Source organism: Schistosoma haematobium, chromosome ZW (genome assembly GCF_000699445.3).
Source record: "Schistosoma haematobium chromosome ZW, whole genome shotgun sequence".
Taxonomy (NCBI): domain Eukaryota; kingdom Metazoa; phylum Platyhelminthes; class Trematoda; order Strigeidida; family Schistosomatidae; genus Schistosoma; species Schistosoma haematobium.
Window position 1 is genome coordinate 7,585,115 of NC_067195.1, and position 22,551 is coordinate 7,607,665.

Here is a 22,551-nt window from a genome sequence, read left to right on the forward strand (position 1 = left end):
AGCACGGCGTTACCACACGTGATCTGGTGCGGATGCCTGACCGAGCGCCTTCAGCTAGATGAGTCCACTAAAACATATGGTCAGCATCCAATGTCGAAAACTTAATGCTATTTATTTTGGGGATTTATTTACCGCTACAGATCACTCCCCCCTTGTAGGGCAGTGACGACCCTAAGACGTGGCCAGCCAGAAGTTTAAACCCAACGAGTTTGTCGTTGGTAAACACTCTTCTGATAGCTTACTAAATTTAGCAGCGTCTGGTCGTCTTTCCTTACTATATGGGACGGAGGTACAACATAGTAAAAAAGAAAATGTACAATGAAAATTTCGGATCCTCATAAACGTCATCGTTCTTTTCCAGCCGTCCTGGAAAAGAAAAAGAAAATGTAAGTGCATGTCGAAATACACTCGTATGTGCGTAAAAACACAATGTCGGCGGAAAAAAATGGAAAATAAACTCATGAACACGTAATAGCATTAAAAAAATTGTTTTTTTTGTTTTGTTTTTTTAAATAGAAATAAAAATATATAAGCATATTAAAATTGTTTTTTTAAAAATAATATAAAATGTCGAGAAGTGCCTTACGTGCAATAGTCGTTTAAATGTTCTGGAAATCTCACCCTTCTTCCAGAACGCGTCGTTTTAAGTTTATTTTCGGATACTGTCGAAGTATCATCGCGTGTGTTGGTTGTCGGATGAGGTATTATAAGTGTCGGAGTCATGTCGTTCGATTGTACCGAAGGAAAATCTACGTAGATAGGATTTCCTTCTAAATACGCTGCTTTTAATCGATCGATGCTGATGCTATCGTTGGTTCCGTTCTTATCGACTATATAGTACTTAGATTCACGTTGAAGAACTTTGAAAGGTCCTTCGTATGCTGATTCGAATGGTCGTCGATGCGAGTCTCGACGAACGAAAACGTGTGTACTATATCGTAAGTCAGGTTGAACGAAAACATCAGTTGATTGAGGTCGAGTGAAAGCAGGTTTAACTGAACGCATTGCGTTTGTAAGCCTGTTCGTGTAGGAGGTTAGATCCATGTTCATTGAAGAGGATGAAGGATCCACGAATTCTCCTGGAAGTCGAAGTGTCGTTCCATAAACGAGTTGAGCCGCAGTGTATCTAATGTCAGCTTTCACTGCATTGCGGATACCTAGTAAGACGAGTGGAAGAGCGTCGGTCCATTGTGAAACGTTTGCAGCTGATAGCGAAGCTTTCAGTTGTCGGTGAAAACGTTCTACCAACCCGTTTGCTTGTGGATGGTAGGCGGTCGTTCGGAAGCGAGTGATTCCTAAAAGTGTGGTCAGACGACGGAAAAGATCAGATTCAAACTGGCGTCCGCGGTCTGTAGTGATGGTTGAAGGGCAGCCGAAGTTTGCTACCCATCGTTCGACGAAGGTGCGGGCCACTGTTTCAGCAGTGATGTCCTTGATAGGTACTGCTTCTGGCCATCGAGTGAAACGGTCAACGCAGGTTAAGAGATAAGAGTATCCATTTGAATCTGGTAAAGGTCCTACCAAATCCAGATGAACATGGTCGAAACGGGCATCGGGAGTTTTAAACGAGCCTAAGGGACATTTATTGTGTCTGATAACCTTAGATTTTTGGCAGCTTACACAGGAGCGTGCCCACTCCCTCACGTCTTTATTCATTCCAGGCCAGCAAAACCGTTCTGCTATAAGCTTGATGGTTGCACGAACACCTGGATGCGAAAGTTTGTGCAATGTGTTGAAGACATTGCGTCGATAATGTTTCGGCACGATTGGGCGATCCCTACCTGTAGATGTGTCACAAAGTAAGGTTTCTTTACCTGTTCCCATCTGTTTGATGCGTAGTTTAAGTGTTGTGGACGATAACTCGTGCTGAAGATCACTGTCTTCTTTTTGAAGCTCGGCGAGTTTAAGAAGGTCAATTCCTTGGAAACTGTTCAAGGAAGTTATACGAGATAAAGCGTCTGCAACTACATTGTTTGCTCCAGAGATGTGTTGAATGTCTGAAGTAAACTGCGAAATGTAGTCCAGTTGTCGAGACTCACGGGGAGAGTACTTGTCAGAAGGAGAGCTTAACGAGAAAGTGAGCGGTTTATGGTCCGTGAAAAGAGTGAATTCACGGCCTTCGATATAGTGTTGGAAATGCCGTACAGCACAATACATAGCTAGGAGTTCCCTACCGAATGTGCTGTACCTAGATTCGGTGTCTAGCAACCTTCTAGAGAAAAATGCCAAGGGTTGCCAGGAGTTGTTAACCCATTGTTGTAAGACTCCTCCGATTGCTGAGTCGGATGCGTCTACTGCGATGCTAATGGGTGCTCGGGTGTCCTGATGTGCGAGCATTGTTGCTTTAGCAATCAGTTCCTTAACTGTGGAGAATGCTTTTCGTGCGGTGTCGTCCAAATTAATGGATTTCGCATTTCCACGAAGTTGGTCGGTCAGAGGTTTCATAAGTAATGCGCATTTGGGTATGAAACGTCTATAGAAACTTACCAGGCCGTTGAACGTGCGTAATTGCTTGACGGTGGTCGGTTCTGGGTAATCCAGAATGGCCGCCACTTTGGTCCTAAGAGGTCGAATGCCTTGAGCATCGATAGTGTGTCCCAGAAAGTCTAACGAGTCGGTTCCGAATTGGCATTTCTGAACGTTTACAGTAATGCCATGTTTTTGAAGTCGTTCGAAAACAAGATCCAGATGCTTGAGATGTGTTTCTCTGTCCGGACTTGCGATTAGACAGTCATCAACATACGCGTGTACGAAGTTGAGACCTCGAAAAACGTCGCCTATGAATCTTTGGAATGTTTGAGCAGCATTCCTTAGACCGAAAGGCATTCGCAAAAATTCATAGAGTCCGAAAGGAGTTATGATAGCTGTTTTCGGTATGTCGTCAGTAGCCATAGGGATTTGGTTATACGCTTTAACCAAGTCGATTTTCGAAAAGACAGTTGTACCTTTCAAGGTAGCTGTCAAATCGTGAATGTGAGGCAACGGGTAACGATCGGGAATGGTTTTCGCATTCAATCGCCGATAGTCACCAGTTGGACGCCAATCGTTGCTGTCCTTTTTAGGGACCATGTGCAACGGAGATGCATATGGGCTACTTGACGGTCGTATGATTCCTAAGTCCATCATGTGATCGAATTCGTTTTTCGCTAACCTTAGCTTTTCAGGAGCTAGTCGTCGTGCTTTAGAGAATACAGGTGGTCCTGTAGTCGTGATGTGATGTGTAACGTTGCTGGTTACACACGGTAGTTTCGGTTGAGTTTGTTGTATCCAAGGGTACTTATCGAGTAGTGGTTGATAGAGTGGGTCTATCATATGTTTAACTGTGACTGGGGATACTCTACAACCAGTAAAAGAAGTTACGCAAACGGACAAATTAGTGTTCCCGTCTACTAGCCTCCGTTTGCGCGTATCGATGATCAGATTGTGGTGTTGTAGAAGGTCCATACCAATGATTGGCATAGAAACATCTGCAACAACGAAAATCCAGTGTATGGGTTTGCGTAAACCCACGTTAAGGTAAACGTACCTTTTGCCATATGTAGCGATCGGTTTTCCGTTTGCCGCCTGTAAGTTTAGGGTCGATTCGTGTAGTCGGTCGTTAGGATTTGCTGGGAGAACGCTAACTTCTGCGCCAGTGTCGACGAGGTAGCGAACTCTCGTTGTCACATCTGTGACGAATAACAGACGGCTTTGTTCGCCGGCCACGGTTGCCGTTAACGCGTGCCGGCTTGGAAGTTTCCCGAATTGTTTTTCGAATCAGTCGGTTTCGTGTTGGGAAAATTGCAGGGTTTTCTGCAATTTCTGGAAAGCTTTCCATACTGGTTATGATACCAGCACCAGTCGGGGTTATCTGTCTCTCGTGGTCTAGAGACAGATCGCTTACGTGAAATGCTTCTACGTGGGGTGCGCGATCTCTTACGGTCGGTACGAAGACTAAGATAACGCGTGAGTGTGTGACATAAGTCGGTTATATCATTCTGAGTCGTGTGAGGCTTTTCTTTGACTGAAAATACCTCGGTAGTAGAAGGTTTCGTAATTTCTAGAATGCGGTCGGCAGATGCAGCTAGCCCGTCTAAGCCGTTGTTCTGGAACGAGACCAGAACTGCTTGCACCTGTTGGGGAAGTTTTGACAAGAAGAGTTGTTTGAATAGACCTTCGTCGAAAGTTCTTAGGCCTATAACCTCTCTCATCCGTTGCAACATGTCTGTCGCAGAACCGTGTTGCAGGTCGATGTTATTGAAGAGTTGATCTAACCTTTGTCGATCGGTTAGATCTCCTCGTTTAAGAATCGAGCGTTTTAAGATTTCGTAAGGATCGGAAACATCACTAGTAAACATACTAGGTGTTACGTACCTGTTGAATTCGCGCGGTAGTGCCTTGACTACTGCGAGGAATTGTGCACGTGTGTCGATCACGCCGTGCTCGGAGAAGTCGGCTTCTGCGTAGCAAAACCAGGCTTCGATGTTGTCGGGCCAGAAAGGCATCAGTTGAAACGAAGGTGGGGACAAAGTCTTAAGCTTGAGTACTTTAGGTGTCTGTTCAGTCATGATGAAGTATGAAGTACGATAATGAACGAGGGGAAAATATATATATATCCAAGAAAAAACACGAAAAAAAATCACAATGTTCAAAAAAAAATAAAAAAATAAGGCAATGATATATAAAAAATCCCAAAAAGGAACAGACTCACAGTTACAATTAGGTGTACCAGATCACGTTGGGTTCACCAATGATGATGTCACAGGTATTCAGTGTTTGACAACGCTTCTACCAGTAACACCTTCTAATATATTTCGTTCCCACCAAGAGAAATCAAAAGACAGAGTCGAGGAGACCGGAAGAGTATATTTGGCGATGACCAATATATCGGAATTCTCTGATCTAATCTGGCTAGCGATTGCGGTTGATGTTGAGCACGGCGTTACCACACGTGATCTGGTGCGGATGCCTGACCGAGCGCCTTCAGCTAGATGAGTCCACTAAAACATATGGTCAGCATCCAATGTCGAAAACTTAATGCTATTTATTTTGGGGATTTATTTACCGCTACACGCGCTTGACTATGATCACCAGTATAGGAAGACTACGTGCTAGTTAACCGATAAGATCTCTTGAAGGTCAAACTTCAGAAAGCTACTGATGACTGTAATCGAGATGTATTTGTTGGCGATCTCGTGGTATCGAAAGAATACCGAGTTCGTGCCAGGTTACAAGTGTGGTTACTGAGCATAATCGAATTCGTGCAAGGTCACAAGTAACGAAAGGAAGAATGTTTTTAGTAAGGCCAAACAAACAAGCAAAACTATCACTGGTACAATAAGTTATAATGATAATTATTTTCATTACACAAATCGCGTTCTCTTAATAAAAGTAGGTAACAACAAGTTCAGCGATGAGTTCTCTTTTCGGCGACACATTCTTCTCTTTTTTACACTTTCATGTTCTAATCTTATAAGACTTCAATCTTCTTAAAGTCAACCTCACTGAACAAACGGGCGATATCCTTTTAGGAGGTTTTGTGCAATTGCGTATGACAATACCTCCAAGTACATATTTCTGAAACTAATTCCCATCGATCACTTCAGCCATACGTGTCATTGACCTCCAGATTCTAAATGGGAAGACACTATGCATTTTTTACTGTAGTTTGTATTCTTCTGACTTGTCCCATCATTTGTCTTTATGCGCCAACTAACAATGACGGTGATGTTGTGCGTCTCCCAACAGAGATTGTTAGGCATTCCAACGATTACATGTAATCCATACAGATGAGGGCACTATCTATAGCTCAACAAGAATCTCAGGAGTGAATTTAGTCTTTGAGCTGGTGTAAGAAAAACGTCAACATCAAGACACGGATATATATGGTCTGAACATGCTCACTCTGCTTTGCCGTGAAAAGTGGCTCTAACTTTGAAAAGTGACCACTTGTAACCTGCAAACTATTATCACCACAGAAATATGGTTTTAGGAAGCGTTGTTACGGTGTCACTAATTTTCTGGCTACAGAGGATAGATGGATTTCCGTTGTCAATGGCAAGGAAAAGTTGGCATAGACAGATCTCGATCTCTCAAACGGTCTTCATAAAGTCAATTCTGCAGACACTACTCATAAGCTGAAGTTGATAGCAGTCGCGTCACCAGTAAAAATCTGGTTTGAATATTGTCTAAATAATCGATTATGTGACGTTAAGGCAAGCTTCATATCTTTTTGAGACACAAAGCTTTTAGTACCGTTGCCAGACATTCAGTTCCACGACCTCATGTCCTTTTAATTTCTGTGGATGATCTTCCTTAGAACCTATCTTCTGAGTTATTAATTTTGATTCAGGATGTTAAACTTTTGAGGAAAGTCTGCAACCGGAATGATTCGGCAAAATTTCAAAGGAGCCTGACTAGGATCCATAGTTTGGTGTATAAAAATGGACTTTTCGTGCCTATAGGTAATCCTCGTGCTATTGACAGAAGAAACCAGACTATTAGAGAATAGGTCTTTATTTTGATTTTTGCTCAGTCACAGTGGAGCGTGGGATTACCTGTTCAGACAAACAAAGCCCTTCAATATTCAATATAAGATAATAAGAAATATAACGCTTATACAAAATAAGAAAGTGAATGAATACTTGAACTCTACTGTTTCGACATATGCTTAGTTGTTTCAGGTCCTCTTAACTAATCAACCTAAGCTGTTACAGACTTGCTTTCAACAATTAAAAGCGTGAATTAGTACAGCTGAAAAGCGTAGCAAAATACAAATACAATTCAGGCAATTACACTCTAGGGGTACTCCAGATGTCGGAGATTGGGATGTCCTTGTATTCTATCACCCAAAATCTTACGCTGTGAAAAAACGCTTCGAAACAAAATCTTGCACTGCTAACTTTGAGACGCGTTTTTGGTAACTTTTACTGTGGGACTTTGAAACAAATTTTCGACATTTCTATTCGGCTTCATTGAGAGTGTGAAAAGATAGCGTTCTGAACGTTTATTTGAAGGATAAGAATATTATGAAACGTATCCAAAGGAGAGCTAGGGGACTCACAAGGAAACCACTTAAATGGCTCCATATATCACTGAATCTTTAACCTTCAGATTGTAACGAGAGCATAAGAGTAACCTATGGAGTCGGAAGCACTACTTGGAATCCTTCACAAAACTTACTTAAGCTAACTTCCGAAACAAACCAAAAATTAGAGGTCTGGCACAGAAAACTAGACCGTGTAAACACCTACTCTTAAGGAGCAACCAGGCGCTAGAGTTCACTACTGGTTGAAGTGGTCTAAACAAATTCTCGGGAGTCTCGCAGGAAGAATCTTGGTATATCTCTTAGAAGTTGTCATGTTATTTTATTCTTTTATATCTCACATTCAAAACTTTCGTCCTGCCTATTTCGTTTTTAAATGTTAGCACATATTACGTTTTAATCTACTAAAGAAAATGCACAGCAAAAGCATCGACAACAATAATTACTCTATAACTAAGAGGACGATAATTAGTGGTAGAGATTTAATTCGAAGAATAGTAATGAGTCGAAAATTTCTTCCCATAACAACCAGAGTACAAGAAAGGTGAAGACACATAAATAGCCTCTCAGCAATGTGTATAACACGAATCACCCAACTCAAACACAAACACTGAGTCTTCATATAAGTAACCAGGATCGTACTCCCACCAAAGTTCCCACTTCTAGGAAGACGAGGGAAATAGGATAAAAGGGTATGACAAAGTACCGTAACTCATCCTGCCGAAGAGAAACAACACAAGAATGCTATTTGTATGGCATTCTCGTCGCCCGGTATATTCGGGGACCCAGAATTAAAATTTTATTTCTGTGGTGACTGGGTTCAATGCCGCTCTGATGCGACACTACCTGGGTAATACAGTGGGTTCTTGTTAGGTCAAACCCTTTATGATTTTGATACATTCGCCCAAAGTGTAGAGGAAATGTACTGAAATGCATCAAAAATGACCCCGGCAATCTTCACCAACATAACTAGTTCGTCCAACACAGGAGGACCAAACTCGCGATTGTGGTAGGCGCAACACCAGGTCACACATCAATAAAAATACCGGCAATTGTATATAACCCATTATTTGTTCACAGTAAGAAGCAGCGCGCGGGGGTTGGGGAAGGAAATAGCGATGGTATAGATCTCAAAACGCTAAAAATTAGGGGGTGAAGACGTCGGACAAATCTCCATGATTTTACTTCATATCCCACTGTCGGGGAGTAGCTTACAAGGTTGTGTGGCAATATTCAATAAAGGACAATAGAACAAATACTGTACAATGTCAATGATTGGTACCATTCCAGCTATACTTGGCCACCTCTATAAGGCCAAAAATTTAGTGAGAGGTAAATCCCTTCAATTAAGAGTAACTTTTGCTTCAGTAAATTTTATAGAAAAATCTTACTGACATCTGAGAACCATCAATTAAACGTTTCTTACAAACGCAAGTTAAATACAACAAACCATGGAGCCTAAGAAAAGATCAGAATACACTCAAGAACCAACCAATATGGTGGTTAACGAATACCTGGGCTAGAAATCGACAGTCTGGATGAAGTTCGGAACACGACATACAAAAGTGGGGTTGACTGTCGCATAACATGGTGATTTGTAGTAGTATTGGTCCACAAGCTGAACATGAAATAATTGGGAAAGTACACATTCAACATTAGTAAACGCGGATGACATGGCTTAGCCTCGCAGACGCGTTTGTTCCGTACAACCTATTTTTGTTCGCTTCAAATATATTATTCTATCTTAAGCCTAAATGTGCTCTTCAGAAGTACCAAGTATCATGTTGCCAATTGTCACGATACCATAATTTAGTGTAGAAGATGTGGTTTCTATGTAAGATCTTATAGATTAGGTAGTCACATCATTATAGATCTACGATTTTAGGATTAAGTCTATTATTAGAGCAGTACTAATAATGAACTTAGACCATAATTTTACAGATTCACACATAGACGATGTTTAGAATGCCCAGGTCTCCTCGTCTGTCACACCTCGAGAACAGTAAATCACGTTGTCCGCTGACTACGAGCTTCAAAAACGAAGAGGACATGACTGAGGCTCTTCACCGTCTGGTAAGGCTCTATTAATCATCTCTCCAGTCCTATCCGACCTACTTAAAATACCAGTCGTCACATGCTCTTCAGAGGAGCATCTGGTGGTGAGAAATACTTCGAAGTGCATCTGTATGAACGCAGTTAAACCAAGAGGTAAAGTAGGAGAGATCAAAAACATAAGTTCCCAGTTAAGGCTGGAGATCATAGTGCTAACTTAAATATGGCTAGTTCGCGACATTACGGATGATGAAGTAGTCTTGCGAGGCATAACACTTTTCAGATGCGATAGGGTACACAGAACAGTAGGTCGCGATAAATATGAACAGTGGCTTAGAACCCGCAACACCACATCGTACCGAGTTCACTGAGTGACAGAATCATGCTGGGGTTATTTTCATGTGAAAGGCGAAAAGTACTTGATTGGAGTAATATACCGGTTCCCAACACCGGTTCTAACACAAAAAAGATGAGATAATACGGGCTGTACTATGGTTAGCATACACAGGGGCTAGTTAAATACTACCAGCTCGAGACTTCAACACTACATACCTAAGTCTCATAGGGCTGAATACAATCCCCACAGGGTGATTCTATAAGTGACTGGCCAAGGCCACCAAAAGTTCAGAACTGGCTAGACATTTGGGTGATGCCACAAGATGTGACCAGAATGGAAAACCACTAAACTTAGATTATTTGGTAATAAATCACTAGTTTCTAGTGGGAGTGACGATGGTACAGTCACGATTCATGTGGTCACGAAAGAGATGCTCCAGAGCGACGAAGACGCTCCCTTCACATCTTAGCACACTACACCACTATGGGGCTGCGTCTTTAACTCTCTTCATGACCATTAGAATGGTGTCGGCAAACAGTGTATGACTGCTGGAAGATAGCGTAGAATATGGTTCAGAATGCTATTTTACACAATGTACCACAGACAAAACACACACCTGGAGAGTGATTCTGGGTTAAACGAAACACAGGACGTTTGTTTCGGGCCAAAGGAGAGCCTAGCACAAGTGGCAAGTCTCTCTGAAAGATTCGAATGTAATGGACGTTCTGATAAACGAAAGGACAAGGAAACACATGGATTGAAACAGCAGTCCCCATGAAGCCCGACACAGGTTTGAGAAAGGCAAGTCCCGTGCACACAATCTCCTCAAAGTATAAGGCAGCTGAGTTACCTGCTAGGGTTCAAAAAACCTGTTCATGTAATATTCCTGGACATTGCAAAACCCCATGACACAGTACGAAACCTACTCTTCATGGGGGAGGGTACAAAGACAGGTTTCATTGACCCAGTTTTACCTTGACTCCAAAACCATATAGGGAACAGGATGTATCACATCAAGATAAATAGAATGCATGCAAGCTGAAGATTCTCGAACACCAGGAGTTCCATCGAGGACCATCACAGGTCCACTTCTATTCTCGATCTTTATTGATGACATTCTAGATAAAACTAATTGAGTGGCACAGGCCTGTGAAGATGACGCGAGGATTTGGAAGTCCATAAGAAGCTAAAACGATTTACTTGAACTTCAAAAGGACCTTACAACACTAACGTAATGGGTGATAGGTTATTACTTAAAACTTCACCTGTTGAAATATCATGTCATAGAGATTCTGATATAAGGACACAGACAAATTGCGTTCTCTATGAAAATCCTCTCACGACTGCCAAGTTAGAACGCTGATGATGTCACAGGTATTCAGTGTTTGACAACGCTTCTACCAGTAACACCTTCTAATATATTTCGTTCCCACCAAGAGAAATCAAAAGACAGAGTCGAGGAGACCGGAAGAGTATATTTGGCGATGACCAATATATCGGAATTCTCTGATCTAATCTGGCTAGCGATTGCGGTTGATGTTGAGCACGGCGTTACCACACGTGATCTGGTGCGGATGCCTGACCGAGCGCCTTCAGCTAGATGAGTCCACTAAAACATATGGTCAGCATCCAATGTCGAAAACTTAGTGCTATTTATTTTGGGGATTTATTTACCGCTACAACGCGATAGCGGGCTAGTAACCACAGAAAGCTTAAAAGACGTCTCAAACTACGTAAAAGATACAGCAAAAGTAAACATAACTATACAATTTTGCAAAGAAAAATTGCTGCAGTCACCTCAAAATTGTCTCTAGCACTGTTTAAAACACTCACAGCCTCATTTTGAATTCCAAAATGTCGTCGCACCCCCTCCCTTTATAAGAGACATAAACTTTTTAAACCAAATACAGAGATAGGCAATCAATTGGGTGATAGGCCTAAAACATAAATCTTACGGGGATATACTCCAACACCTGGGATCATTGTCGCTAAGCTACAGGGGAATAAGAGGTGATTTGATAATGGTATACAACATATTAGTTACCCACAACTACCCTGTCGAGAGCGTATTACATCATCACTAGGCTCCTTGAGGCAACCCTGGAAAGACTGCGCATATAAAAGTGAACAACCATGAAGGCTCTCACTTTTTCTTACTGAGAGTTTCCTCCATTTGAAAAGCCCTCCTAGCCAGAGTGACCATACACCTCTCAGTACACATCTTCAAGAGGATATCTGATAAACTCACAGTCATTTACGAACTTACACCTCCCACTTGAACTAGGTGTGCCTGATTCATATCTCATAAGCTACCTGCTGCTACATGTATCGAGTGTCAGTAATTAGTTCCCGTCTCGTTTATTATCATCTCACTCACCACTTTCATTTCTTCGCTTCTGCCTTGTCACACTGCCTGTATTACCCACTAATTAACTTACCTATTTCTTTCCTGAAACAATCGTCTTCTCGTATCATTTGAACTTTCATTTCATTATTTTTCACAATACAAGCAACCAACCTCCTGGTTGGTAATTTGATAGTTCCTGATATATAGAAACCCTACTTTTTTGAAACAGTCTCACCCGCTCGAATAACAAGATATAAAATTTCACAAATATATATGAAAATGACTAGAGTTGGTGCGGTGGGATAATCAGATTATCACTAGTTGGATATTACCGAATACGCGGAAGCAAACAGATACCGTAAGAATCAAATGCAAAAGTTTGCGACATTGGAAGCGCAGTAAGCGAAAGCTTCTTTTATTCCGTTTACAAGTATTTGACCGTTCGAGTAATAACCGCTACTTCAAAATGCTTCGTAACAGTCGGTAAAATATATCACTGACCGGAAATGAGTCACAGTACTAAGTAGTTTGAGAAGGCTTACGGTCAAAAGCAAAGGCTCAGTTAAATAATGTACACGGTTTGGCTGATATTCAAGATGTGAATCGCTGATGCTCTTACTTACTTAAGAGTTTCCCATACAATTGTATGGGAAACTCTTTGACTAAGTGTTGAGAAAGCCTGTTTTAATTTGAATGCACTTGCAATTTAGTACACGTGCCTAAATAATTATACAACGTACGTCATATTGTACAAAATTAGGAGTAGTTAGCAGATGCTAGAGCATCGATCGTTAACAAGCTTCCAATTTAGGGGAAACTCCCGAAGTCAAATGACCTTAACCAAGGTTAAAGGGGAGTTTTGGGGTTTTTGTGCCGTTTCCCCAAAATTGGGAGCTTGGGTTATGTATGTTAATTTTAATTGCCAAGTCTTAGAACAACTTGGAGAAATCTGCAAAGAAAGAACAGCTGATGCATTATTAATAAGGCACGTGTACTAAATCACAGGTGCATTTAAATCCAAACAGGCTTTCTCAACACTGAGTCAAAGGGTTTTCCATGTAAGTGAGAAAGTAAGAGTATGATTTAAATGATGCTCATTGAGAACGAAGTTAAACATTAAAATATTCCACTGGTTATTCCTATTCGTAACGCCTGTTCGACTATTGGGAATCAAAACGATCTTGTGAATTCTGAAATTTGAAGAAGTCACAACGATACGCAAATGACAATTTTTTTTACATAACTAGCTACGTGAAGCTTTACTTACGGTTATGTTGGTTAACACTGAGGACTGTACCTATAGAACAGTAGAGAACAGTTGTCACTTCGAATTAGCAGATACATGTTCCTGTGCTCTTCGATAACTCTTGTAATTTATTTCACATGCCGTGAAAATAACCTTGAGTCGCGATGTCGTTGACAGATGATGACAGGAACCGATTACTTAATGTACCTGAAGTATATATATTTTTTATGCAGCCGTAAAACTTGCACTTCTGAAGTGTCAAGTAGCGTGAAATGACTGGCAACTTCGGATGTCATGATGTGCGATAAAATATATCGCATTGACGTTTTAGCATTATCATCCATTAACTGCGTCAACATGGCCATCTGTAATAAGAACAAATGATCAAATTAATGTTGATGACTTACAAATCTGTCCCTTACGTCTTTCTGTTATAGGTGCGCGTCCAACGTCCCTAGTTCCTCTTCAGATGACAAAGGGAACTGTTGACTTGATAGTCCACAATCGAGTTTCCGAGGATGTTCGCGCTCACCAAACTCCGACAGTAGCTGCTTCATATTTAAACTCAGGTCAGAAATGCCCGACGATATGTTCTGCAGCACAGTATGCAGTCTATCAAATCTGAAAAACTTCACTTGATCGTACAGGTGATTTACTCGGCTGCTAACGCATTGCCTACACGCCTAGATTCGAACGTTGATGGTGACGTATCTAATTATGTCGAACTACTTCATTAACATCTACAAAGTGAGGAAACCTACTTGGCAATCGGCGAGGTAACACTGTCGAACAACCAAAATTTGGGATATTAGACGTGGCTACTTCCAGCCTGCATCTCGGCCACATCCATGTCAGTGTTTAGTGGCAGGGTGTTTTCGTCTGTCGAACTGTTTATACGTTAAACATCCATCAGTGTTATAATACTGATAGGCGCATTATTACATTTCATCGCTTTATAAGTTTATTAAATGAATCTGTTCGAACTATTTAACTTAGCACCACACTCAGTGTCTCAGCTCCTAATTATATCAAATATAACCTGGTCAAGCGCACTATGGTTGTCATTAGTCAGTTCATCAGTTGCTCATGACCACGTGGGTTATATTCATGGATATGCAACTGGTTGCAATTGTATTGATGATTTTTATGTCCCACCTATGTTACTTGATAGTTTTATCATACATGTCCGGTATTTTATCCCACTTATTTCTCAGAACTCCTTATAGCTGTATTGCTGATATTGTACGCTACCTTATTTGAATCCCGGTTACTTGATTTTTCGTTCGCTCACATACAAAATGTCATCGTTGCACTTCAGATCGAATGCACATGGCATATCATATGGTAGTTGTAATAGGTGTCTTATTTTAGAGTTTTAAAGGGTTTTACTTCATTGATAACCTTACCTCATTCTCGTCTAACAATTGGGTAGTGTTATTTCAAAGTTTTCCATATTTTCTCTATCATGACGCTCTGTTAATTGCTCTGCTAGCTTGATAACCCTTGCATTGTTGCTTATGTTGCGTTACATTAACCATGCCTACTGAACTGGTATATAAGTTCTCTATTAAGAATAATTAACATAATTACAAACTGGTTTCCATTTATTGAAAAGAAAGTGAATGGATAGGTTAGTCCGTTACTAACTGAGTTATCTTAACTCTTCTCTAGCATTATAACTTGCCCGTTTATTATACTCCCAACATCTTTCTGTCACAAAAATACAGATAGTTTTGACAATTTGTATTTCTTTTATCTCAGTCCCATTCAATGAATGCACTAACCTTCTATTAACATCGCGAGAGCTGGTCCTTACAGATCAGGTATTCTGGTACGAATTATAAATCCGCCAAGAAAATTCAACAAATAATGACTGCAGGCAACTAGCTGAATTCACTACACTTGAAGCTGTTACAACTATAAACAGCTTGTCACTGACTATACTCGAGATAAAGACTATCAAGCCATATAGATTTCAAGCTTCCACGCTTGTTGACTGGTAATGGTGAACTAGTAGCTCTTGAAGATCTGTCTCAGAGTAACACGTTTTTACACTTGGAATGGCAGAGTCCTTGTCCCCATTTTTCACGGACCTACTTAGAAACTGGTAAATGTTGGCACGATTAACGTCGTCAAGGTTACCCACTGTAATCTTCAACATTGTTCCTCGTAGAGTAGATCAACTAAAAGCTGAGTTTTGCAGAAAATTATGTTGGTGTGCTTACCAGCTATTAGTTCAGATGATTTGAAACGGAGACCATTGGATACTGTTTGTAGGATTCAAGCTTGATATTGTGCACTTGTGGATGCTCTTGCAATTAAAGGATTTTGATCTGAACATAATGTATACACAATAATCTAACTACTTTATTAAAGTGAATGTAAATATAATCAGTAAATTATGCTTCTATCGTTTATTGTATTGCATTAACTTTTCGTAACAGTCCACTGGTAAAAAATTACGAAAATCAATTTGGAATACTAGTGTCTCTGTTTTCCTTAATGCAACTTTATCTTACTGCCTTATTTAATGACTAGGATTTTGGAGGTATATGTATTCTAGTTTCAAAATGTGATGAAATTCAAACATTATGATTGGTTCAATGAAGTTTGACAAAACCTTAGCTTACAACAAGAGTTTGGATCCAGTTATGTATGAAAACAAGTAGATGAATTTTCTTTATGTAAAATATCACAAACATTACATATTTCATCCTTACTTAAAGCCTTATGATGGAATGCCTTGTCGCCGTTCCTGATAAATTCGAATAATCATGAACTACAGTTTGTTTTTCACTCATTACAATAAGTTAAATAAACTAGTATTTAGAAATATACTTAAAAATTTCTGACCACACATAAATCTTCAGAAAACCCATATCCCTACTCATTGTATCGTCTTCCCATTTTAGTTGTATTTTTTCTGTGCTATAATCTCAATTGGTGGGACCGCTTCGCGTTCGTTTTACTTTGCTGTATCTGTTTATACTTTGCCGAGTATAAATAAGTTATAAAATACGTTATCCTGAAACTAAATGAATAAAATTTCTACTTTTACCATTTCCTGTTTATTAAAGGAACTATTTCATCTCGTTGCCATAAGATCGCTGCCGTAGAGTTGTGAGAATGCTAATAGGGGTTACTCATGAACATAAATTAATAGTGGTAATAAGAAGAGAGAAGTACCAAGTGACACTTCTCATTTCTTAACTATCACTCATTGCGGCAAGCAATTATGACAGATTTTTAGTGGATATTATTGACATATTGGGAACCCAATACATGTTGGATACACGCATTGTCATATAAAAATCGTTTTTCTTCATCTCACACCGTTCACTATGTGGGACTGGTTTGTGTTTCGTTTAGAGAACAAACGACCAAGCCTTTAATATTCCAGATAAAATTTCAAATTCGCTTGCTGTAATAGTTGCAATTAATTTTGATCTGAAAAAGTCCCTGTCTGTGATGTGTTGGTTGGACTATTGATGAAGGAAATAGTTCAATTGTAAACTGGAATCCTATTTGGAACATTCCAAGGGACACTTCGACCAATGTAATCCAATGCTTCTGTCACGCATGATCTGGCTGAAATACGATTAGGACATTAAAGTTTCTTCACTAACGTTTATAAAACTATTTGAGGCCGTGAAAGACCTGAAACAGTGAAGTGGCATAACTTGGGGGTTTGGATTTTATGATTCAAATATAGCCATCAGAAATAACTAGGTTGACTAGCTGAGGTATCTGTTGTGATACGGCACTTCAGAATAATTCTTACGGATTATTTTCGATTATTGTTCTTCATAATGAAGACGATGATTTGTCCCCCAGTGAGCACAAAATCAATTCGATTAAAAGCTGTGCAGAACCGAAGGTCTGTAATGACAAGTTCATGAAAGCAAGAAAGTTTCAGGCATTACTAAAGATTTATCGATCCTATTTTTCTTGATTCTAGAACAAAAAACAGTAGTAAGTTTAGTAAATTCTTTTTAATCAGATTGACTCATTCATCAGGTAATTAAGTATGATCCACATTTGGAGTATGTGTTAATAATACTACTAGGTTGCCCAGAGCAGAGTTTGAACATAGGACTGAGAATTAAACGCCTTGACCACTAAGCCACCGTTTGCAGACTTCACAAATTTCCCATCTGACTGCGTGCTAGTGTCTAGCACATAAATTCGGAAGTAAATATACTATATGTCTAACGACACTATTCTTATTTACATAATTCTCAATAGTATGTGGTGTTGATAACTGAATTAATTATAGGGTGTTATATCTACCAATAGTGTTAACCACCATTGGTCAACAATTTAACAGGCACAGACTTAACTCTATTCGACTTTCCGAGTTAGGCTTCTGCCTTGGGTGTTCTCTGGCCGACCCAAAGTACACAAACGACGCAGTAAATCTCATTGAAGGCACAGAAAGGACATGAATTCCAAAAAACTGAGTTAAAACCTAAGGATCTTTGGGATTTGTTTTTCTAATTCCGCGTGTATAATATGACATTTATACATCTTGGGTATTTGATCGTACGTACCTTTTGATTACTGTTTGTAAATAGCCGAACTATGCAACCTTCAATACAATTGCCAGGTTTTAAATAGCTGTTATATGTAGTGAGTCGTTTCACGAGGCTTTAAACCTCGGTTGAGTTTCCCTAGCTATACGTAATAAGTTATCGTCCACCTTGAGTCAATATGTTAATTATAGTCGACGTGATTATGAGAAAGCTGAACATAACTAAGTCAATTCATGGTCTTGGTCGTTACGACTACTCACTGTTGGATAAAAGTGTAAATAGTGTGTATAAATTCTGTGTTTTCCAACAGCTAGAATAACCAATGGCTTACAGATTTTAATGGAAGTACCAACTAAATTCTTACCTGTCGGATGTTAAGGCGTAGACGTGTTTTACTCTAGCTATCTTATTGATGTCTATCAGTGATGCATATTCATCGTCGCCGCATAGAATAAGAATTAAAAATGGTAAGTGTAATATATTGAGAGGAGCTGTCCGTGTAGACGAAATGTATGTAGAAGTGATATTAGTTAATCGCTCCCAAGGTTAGATAATTCGTTTATTGTTAACATAATCTTAAACAAAAACAAATCTAATGACAGTTATTCTACTTTTTTGCTTCATTCATGAGTTGCTATCAAGTATTTGTTTTTAAGTGCCGTATTCTCTTCTTTCGTATCAAACTCGTTCATTCTTTCGCTTTCGTTGAGTTTATAATGCATATTAACCTCCAAAAAACTTTAGTGAACATGTTCGACAGACAGGACCACTGTTAACATGTATTTTGTTTGCTGTGTCATCTCAATGTTTGCATAGTTATTAACTTCCCAAGTAAAATTTTTAATCAATGCAACTAAGCGTCCGTTAATCATTCTTTGGCATAATGTATTTTCTTTATTGTAAACACATAATAAATACCATTACAGTAGACGTTTCTTTATCCTTTGATTTTCAGCTAATACATCAGATTGAATAAGGCGAATTGTAGTCATCTGTCTATATTCATCACATATTCAATGAAATACTCGATTGACTTTATTCGTATTGGGTGGACAAGGCGTATTTCAGATCACTACTTTAGTTCTGCATGTACGATATCATTACTAAGAGGACCTAAATTGATTCTTGTTGACCCTGGTAGTCCATGGGATTCGCAGTGGCTTCTTTCTCAGCTCTCATCTCGTGGAGTAAATCCTTACGATATTGATTTTGTTGTTTGTACACACGATCACGTCGATCATATTGGAAGCTTACATATATTCCCAAACTCTACTCGGATTGTGGGCGAGAATTTCGAAGTTCAAGGTCTTAAAGATTGCTTCAGTATTCTCAAAACGCCTTATGAGATCGACTCCTTGATTCACATAATATCTACACCTGGGCACACTTTGTCAGACATATCAGTCATTGTGGAGGATATTGACCAATTCGGTCGTGTTGCCATAGTGGGTGACTTGTTTGAATGTGAGCAAGATATTATTGATCCATCTTTGTGGCATTCATCTAGTAACGATGTAAGCATTCAACAAAAAAACAGAGAATTCATTATCGATAACTTTGACTACATTGTTCCAGGTCATGGACCAGCCTTTAAAGCTACTAAAAGGTGGCAAAACTAACTTTTTATGCATTTTTACCCCGTTCATTGTAATCCACTCGACATTCGTTACACTTTTGTTGTCTGTCATGAAATTCTATGGAATAATCATTTGTCTTTCTAAGTTATTATAAGTCGCAAAACCCTTTGATTTTCCCATTATATTTCCGAGAATTTCATTTAGTTATGACATCATAGATTAAAGTTATTATTAGTGAAGACATATTAAATACTTTTATTGTATAGAACCCTTTGGTGCTTTTCGTACTCCAGGATTTTAGCACGGATTAGCTGGTTTAGTTCGGTTCTTTATACGACTAAGGAGGATTGCTGTATTGATTGTCGTATTTCTATTTATTGGTGCTCATCGAGAGGACTTTTCTGCAAACTCGAATGAACGTTTGTACTCACAGACTCAGGCCGATAGCTCGCATTGCCTCCGTTATATATTTTTATTCGATTGAGGTTGAATAAACCCTAAGTATTTAAATATCACAGTGCGTTTAAATGAAAATGATAAAGGCAGCAAGACCATGTTTGTATCCGTAAAATAGTTTCACAGCATTAAGATTTCGGTCTAGTCTCTATTATTGAGAATTAAAAACTTCATAAGTCACGTGTTACTTGACCACCAAATATTTCAACAGTCCTCCCATATTGAGAGAAACTTTGAAGAAAGTCGAACCTCAGGCTGTCAAATAACTAGAAGTAATACTGGTGGTAGTGACTGACTTAAAAATGTACCAACATTGGGAATACAGTTGTACATACGTAATTTGCCTCGCACTAGAGCGGGAGTGGTTCATGATTGTTACACGACTGAAGGTAGTAGATGTAAATGCTTACTGTATCCTCCATTCCTATACATATATCTCACCTATCAAGGTATATACTCCTATAGACGTATGGGATTGAATACATGATGTCCCTATTATCTTTAGAGTAACATTGTGACTTTATTGATACAGATGCTTAAGCGTTACTACCAGGTGTCTAAGATATACTTTTATTGGTATTATTTATATGTAGGAAGTTTTTTGATTACTAGATTTATTTATTTAGTGGACCAATCTATGTTTTACAGGGAGTATTATTTAGACCTACCGTATTAAATACTAAGCACACGTATTTTACATACGTAACTAATTTGTTATTCTTTATCGTGTTTCAAAGTGGTTTATAAATGAGCTTAAACCTCTCAGTTCAAGACAGTCTTCATAGTATTTCTTCAAATATTACATAAAACCAATATATCCTTGTTCAGTTATTTGAATTTAGTTTACCTCACATTTGGAATTCAAAAAGAGGTACTTGTTTAGTGTTTTGGGACTTCCCAATAATTTACCTAATTAAGTTTTTGAGTCAAAGTCTTCATTATGACAGATTGCCTTTTGAAGTTAATTTTCTGTTCTCTGCAATGTGTAACCCTGACTTCAAATGTACGATTGTACACTACCTGACAAGTTTCATAAATTTCTGAAATTGGAGGTTGTGACTTGTTTACTAGTTCGCAATAAATAAACATATCTTAGTTCTGGAATTAAGTGATTTTAGTATTCTAACAGTTTTATTGTGCGGTAGCGATTTACTATAGGTGAATTTCCAGATCCATATCAACTTTATCTGGACGAGTTTAACCTTAGCAGTAAAAATCCATGGTATAATTTCAGTTCTATAAGGGTTGTTTTGAAGTTGGAAACCAATAGTAGTGTGTCAATTAATAAGGGAGGATATAAAACTCAGCTTAGTACACATACTACTTTTATTACAGCTCACTTAGTAGAAGAACCTCTTCGTATGCTCACTCGACTTTCACGTTTTATTCTTAGTCCATTTTGAGAAGAATTACTGGGGACGTTCCCAGAGGAACTTGAATGTTGTTTTTGTGGTTGAGCATTCGTAGCTGCAAATGATTCTTCTAATGCCTTTTCCTCGTCGTAAAGTAAATCAAACTGTCCCATTTGTTCCTTAGTGACATTTCTATTAGATTTGACGTCTGGAACTGTTCCGGTGGGTACAACGATATTAATAACGTCGTTTACTAACTTGTATTTTAAAATACGGTCACTAGCCGTTGTAGCCGACAGTGACGGAGATGCATTTACCTCCACAAGCCATGGCTTAAAATTGTCGTCAATTATGATATCGTAACCATAACATTCAAAGCAGTGTCTGTCGTTTATCATCACATTTGCGACTGCTTTCAGAGAATGTACTATTATCCAATGGATCTCATCAAACAGCTTGTCGGAGACGGGTTTTCCTTTCGTTCCCTGCAACCATAAGCGAAAATTCTCTGTTGTCCATTTACCACCATGAATACTGTTATAATGAATTCCATGCTTTTGTATTGAAACGTTCGTCAGGTGAACAAACATATTATCTAGCTCACTGACATCCGAATTATACCTAACCGTGCAAAACCTGCAGAACCCAAGCTTATACACGTATGTCTTAAGAGGCCTGAACGAAGTAACAAGGACATAAAGGCGCAGGTCAAACTTTTTGCCTCCAATTAATAGTGGGTTCTCGATATACCTTGATATAACGTAAGAATCTCTACAAGCTGGTGTTGCACCAATTAAACCAGATTTCCCATCTCTAGACCATCGCTTAAGTTGAGAGAGTTTATTAATCAGGAAAATACCGACTCCACGGGCTTTCCCACTAGGCTTCATTATCCATGTAGAAGAGGGTTTGCGTTTAAACTCTTCTGCAAACAGGTTATAATCCTGTGGCAGCATGTAGGTGACCGGTATAAAATCCAAGAAGAAATATCTTCCAGTATCATCTTTTACAGCCAACGGGTTTCCCTCCTTCTGCAATTCGCGTCTGTACCTTTTAATATTTCTGACCATTAGATCTTTTCTGGTAAGTTCAAAATGGTTTGGGAAGTGGTTTACAATCTGAATTAGTTAGCGCAATTTATTTATCGTTGAAACCTGGTTATCTGATAATCTATATGATGTTTCGTTGCTAAAGAGCATGCGTATGCTTTGAACAGAAGCCCAAAAAATATTCCAATCCTCATCAGGATGTACAACTGTCCAGCCACGCGCTTCAAAATTACTTGTTATGACTGATTTCTCCACGTCTGTTGCATATTTTATCTTACTCATACTTGCACACTATTCAAAACTGTGTGTTGCTATGTGAGGACAGAAGTTATTTCACTAAGTTAGATAAACAATTTAGTTCCGCTTATACGCATGTATTGTACAGTCTTAAGTTAATTGAAGGAGTCTCTTATGCTTAAAATACAATTTATCAGTACTCCACTATTTGTTTTTACTTTTTATATCAGTGCGTGGTAAGTTTCATTTCTTCAGTAATAAGGAGAGTAGGTTGGCGGACCTGTGTGAATCCTAACAGTATGCCTTCCAGTGTAGGTCTAGCTTCTCCTTTAAAATGTTCAC

The 22,551-nt window shown here is 39.1% G+C and overlaps 2 protein-coding genes across 2 annotated transcripts; one reads left to right on the forward strand and one right to left on the reverse strand.

Moving 5' to 3' along the window:
• Positions 1–12,123: 12,123 nt before the first annotated feature.
• Positions 12,124–19,356, forward strand: MBLAC1_1 (Metallo-beta-lactamase domain-containing protein 1). Its single transcript, XM_051210294.1, has 2 exons — positions 12,124–12,158; positions 18,494–19,356. The coding sequence occupies exon 2, from the start codon at positions 18,555–18,557 to the stop codon at positions 19,155–19,157; it is 603 nt and encodes a 200-aa protein (XP_051070269.1). The 5' UTR covers positions 12,124–12,158; positions 18,494–18,554; the 3' UTR covers positions 19,158–19,356.
• A 1,551-nt stretch (positions 19,357–20,907) lies between these two features.
• TTLL1 (putative tubulin polyglutamylase ttll1) lies at positions 20,908–22,280 on the reverse strand (the record flags this gene model as incomplete). Its single annotated transcript, XM_012945405.2, has 2 exons — positions 22,078–22,280; positions 20,908–22,041 (listed from the first exon to the last, which is right to left on the reverse strand). Exons 1-2 carry the CDS (start codon positions 22,252–22,254, stop codon positions 20,908–20,910), a joined length of 1,311 nt encoding a protein of 436 aa, XP_012800859.2. The 5' UTR covers positions 22,255–22,280.
• Between the last annotated feature and the right edge of the window lie 271 nt (positions 22,281–22,551).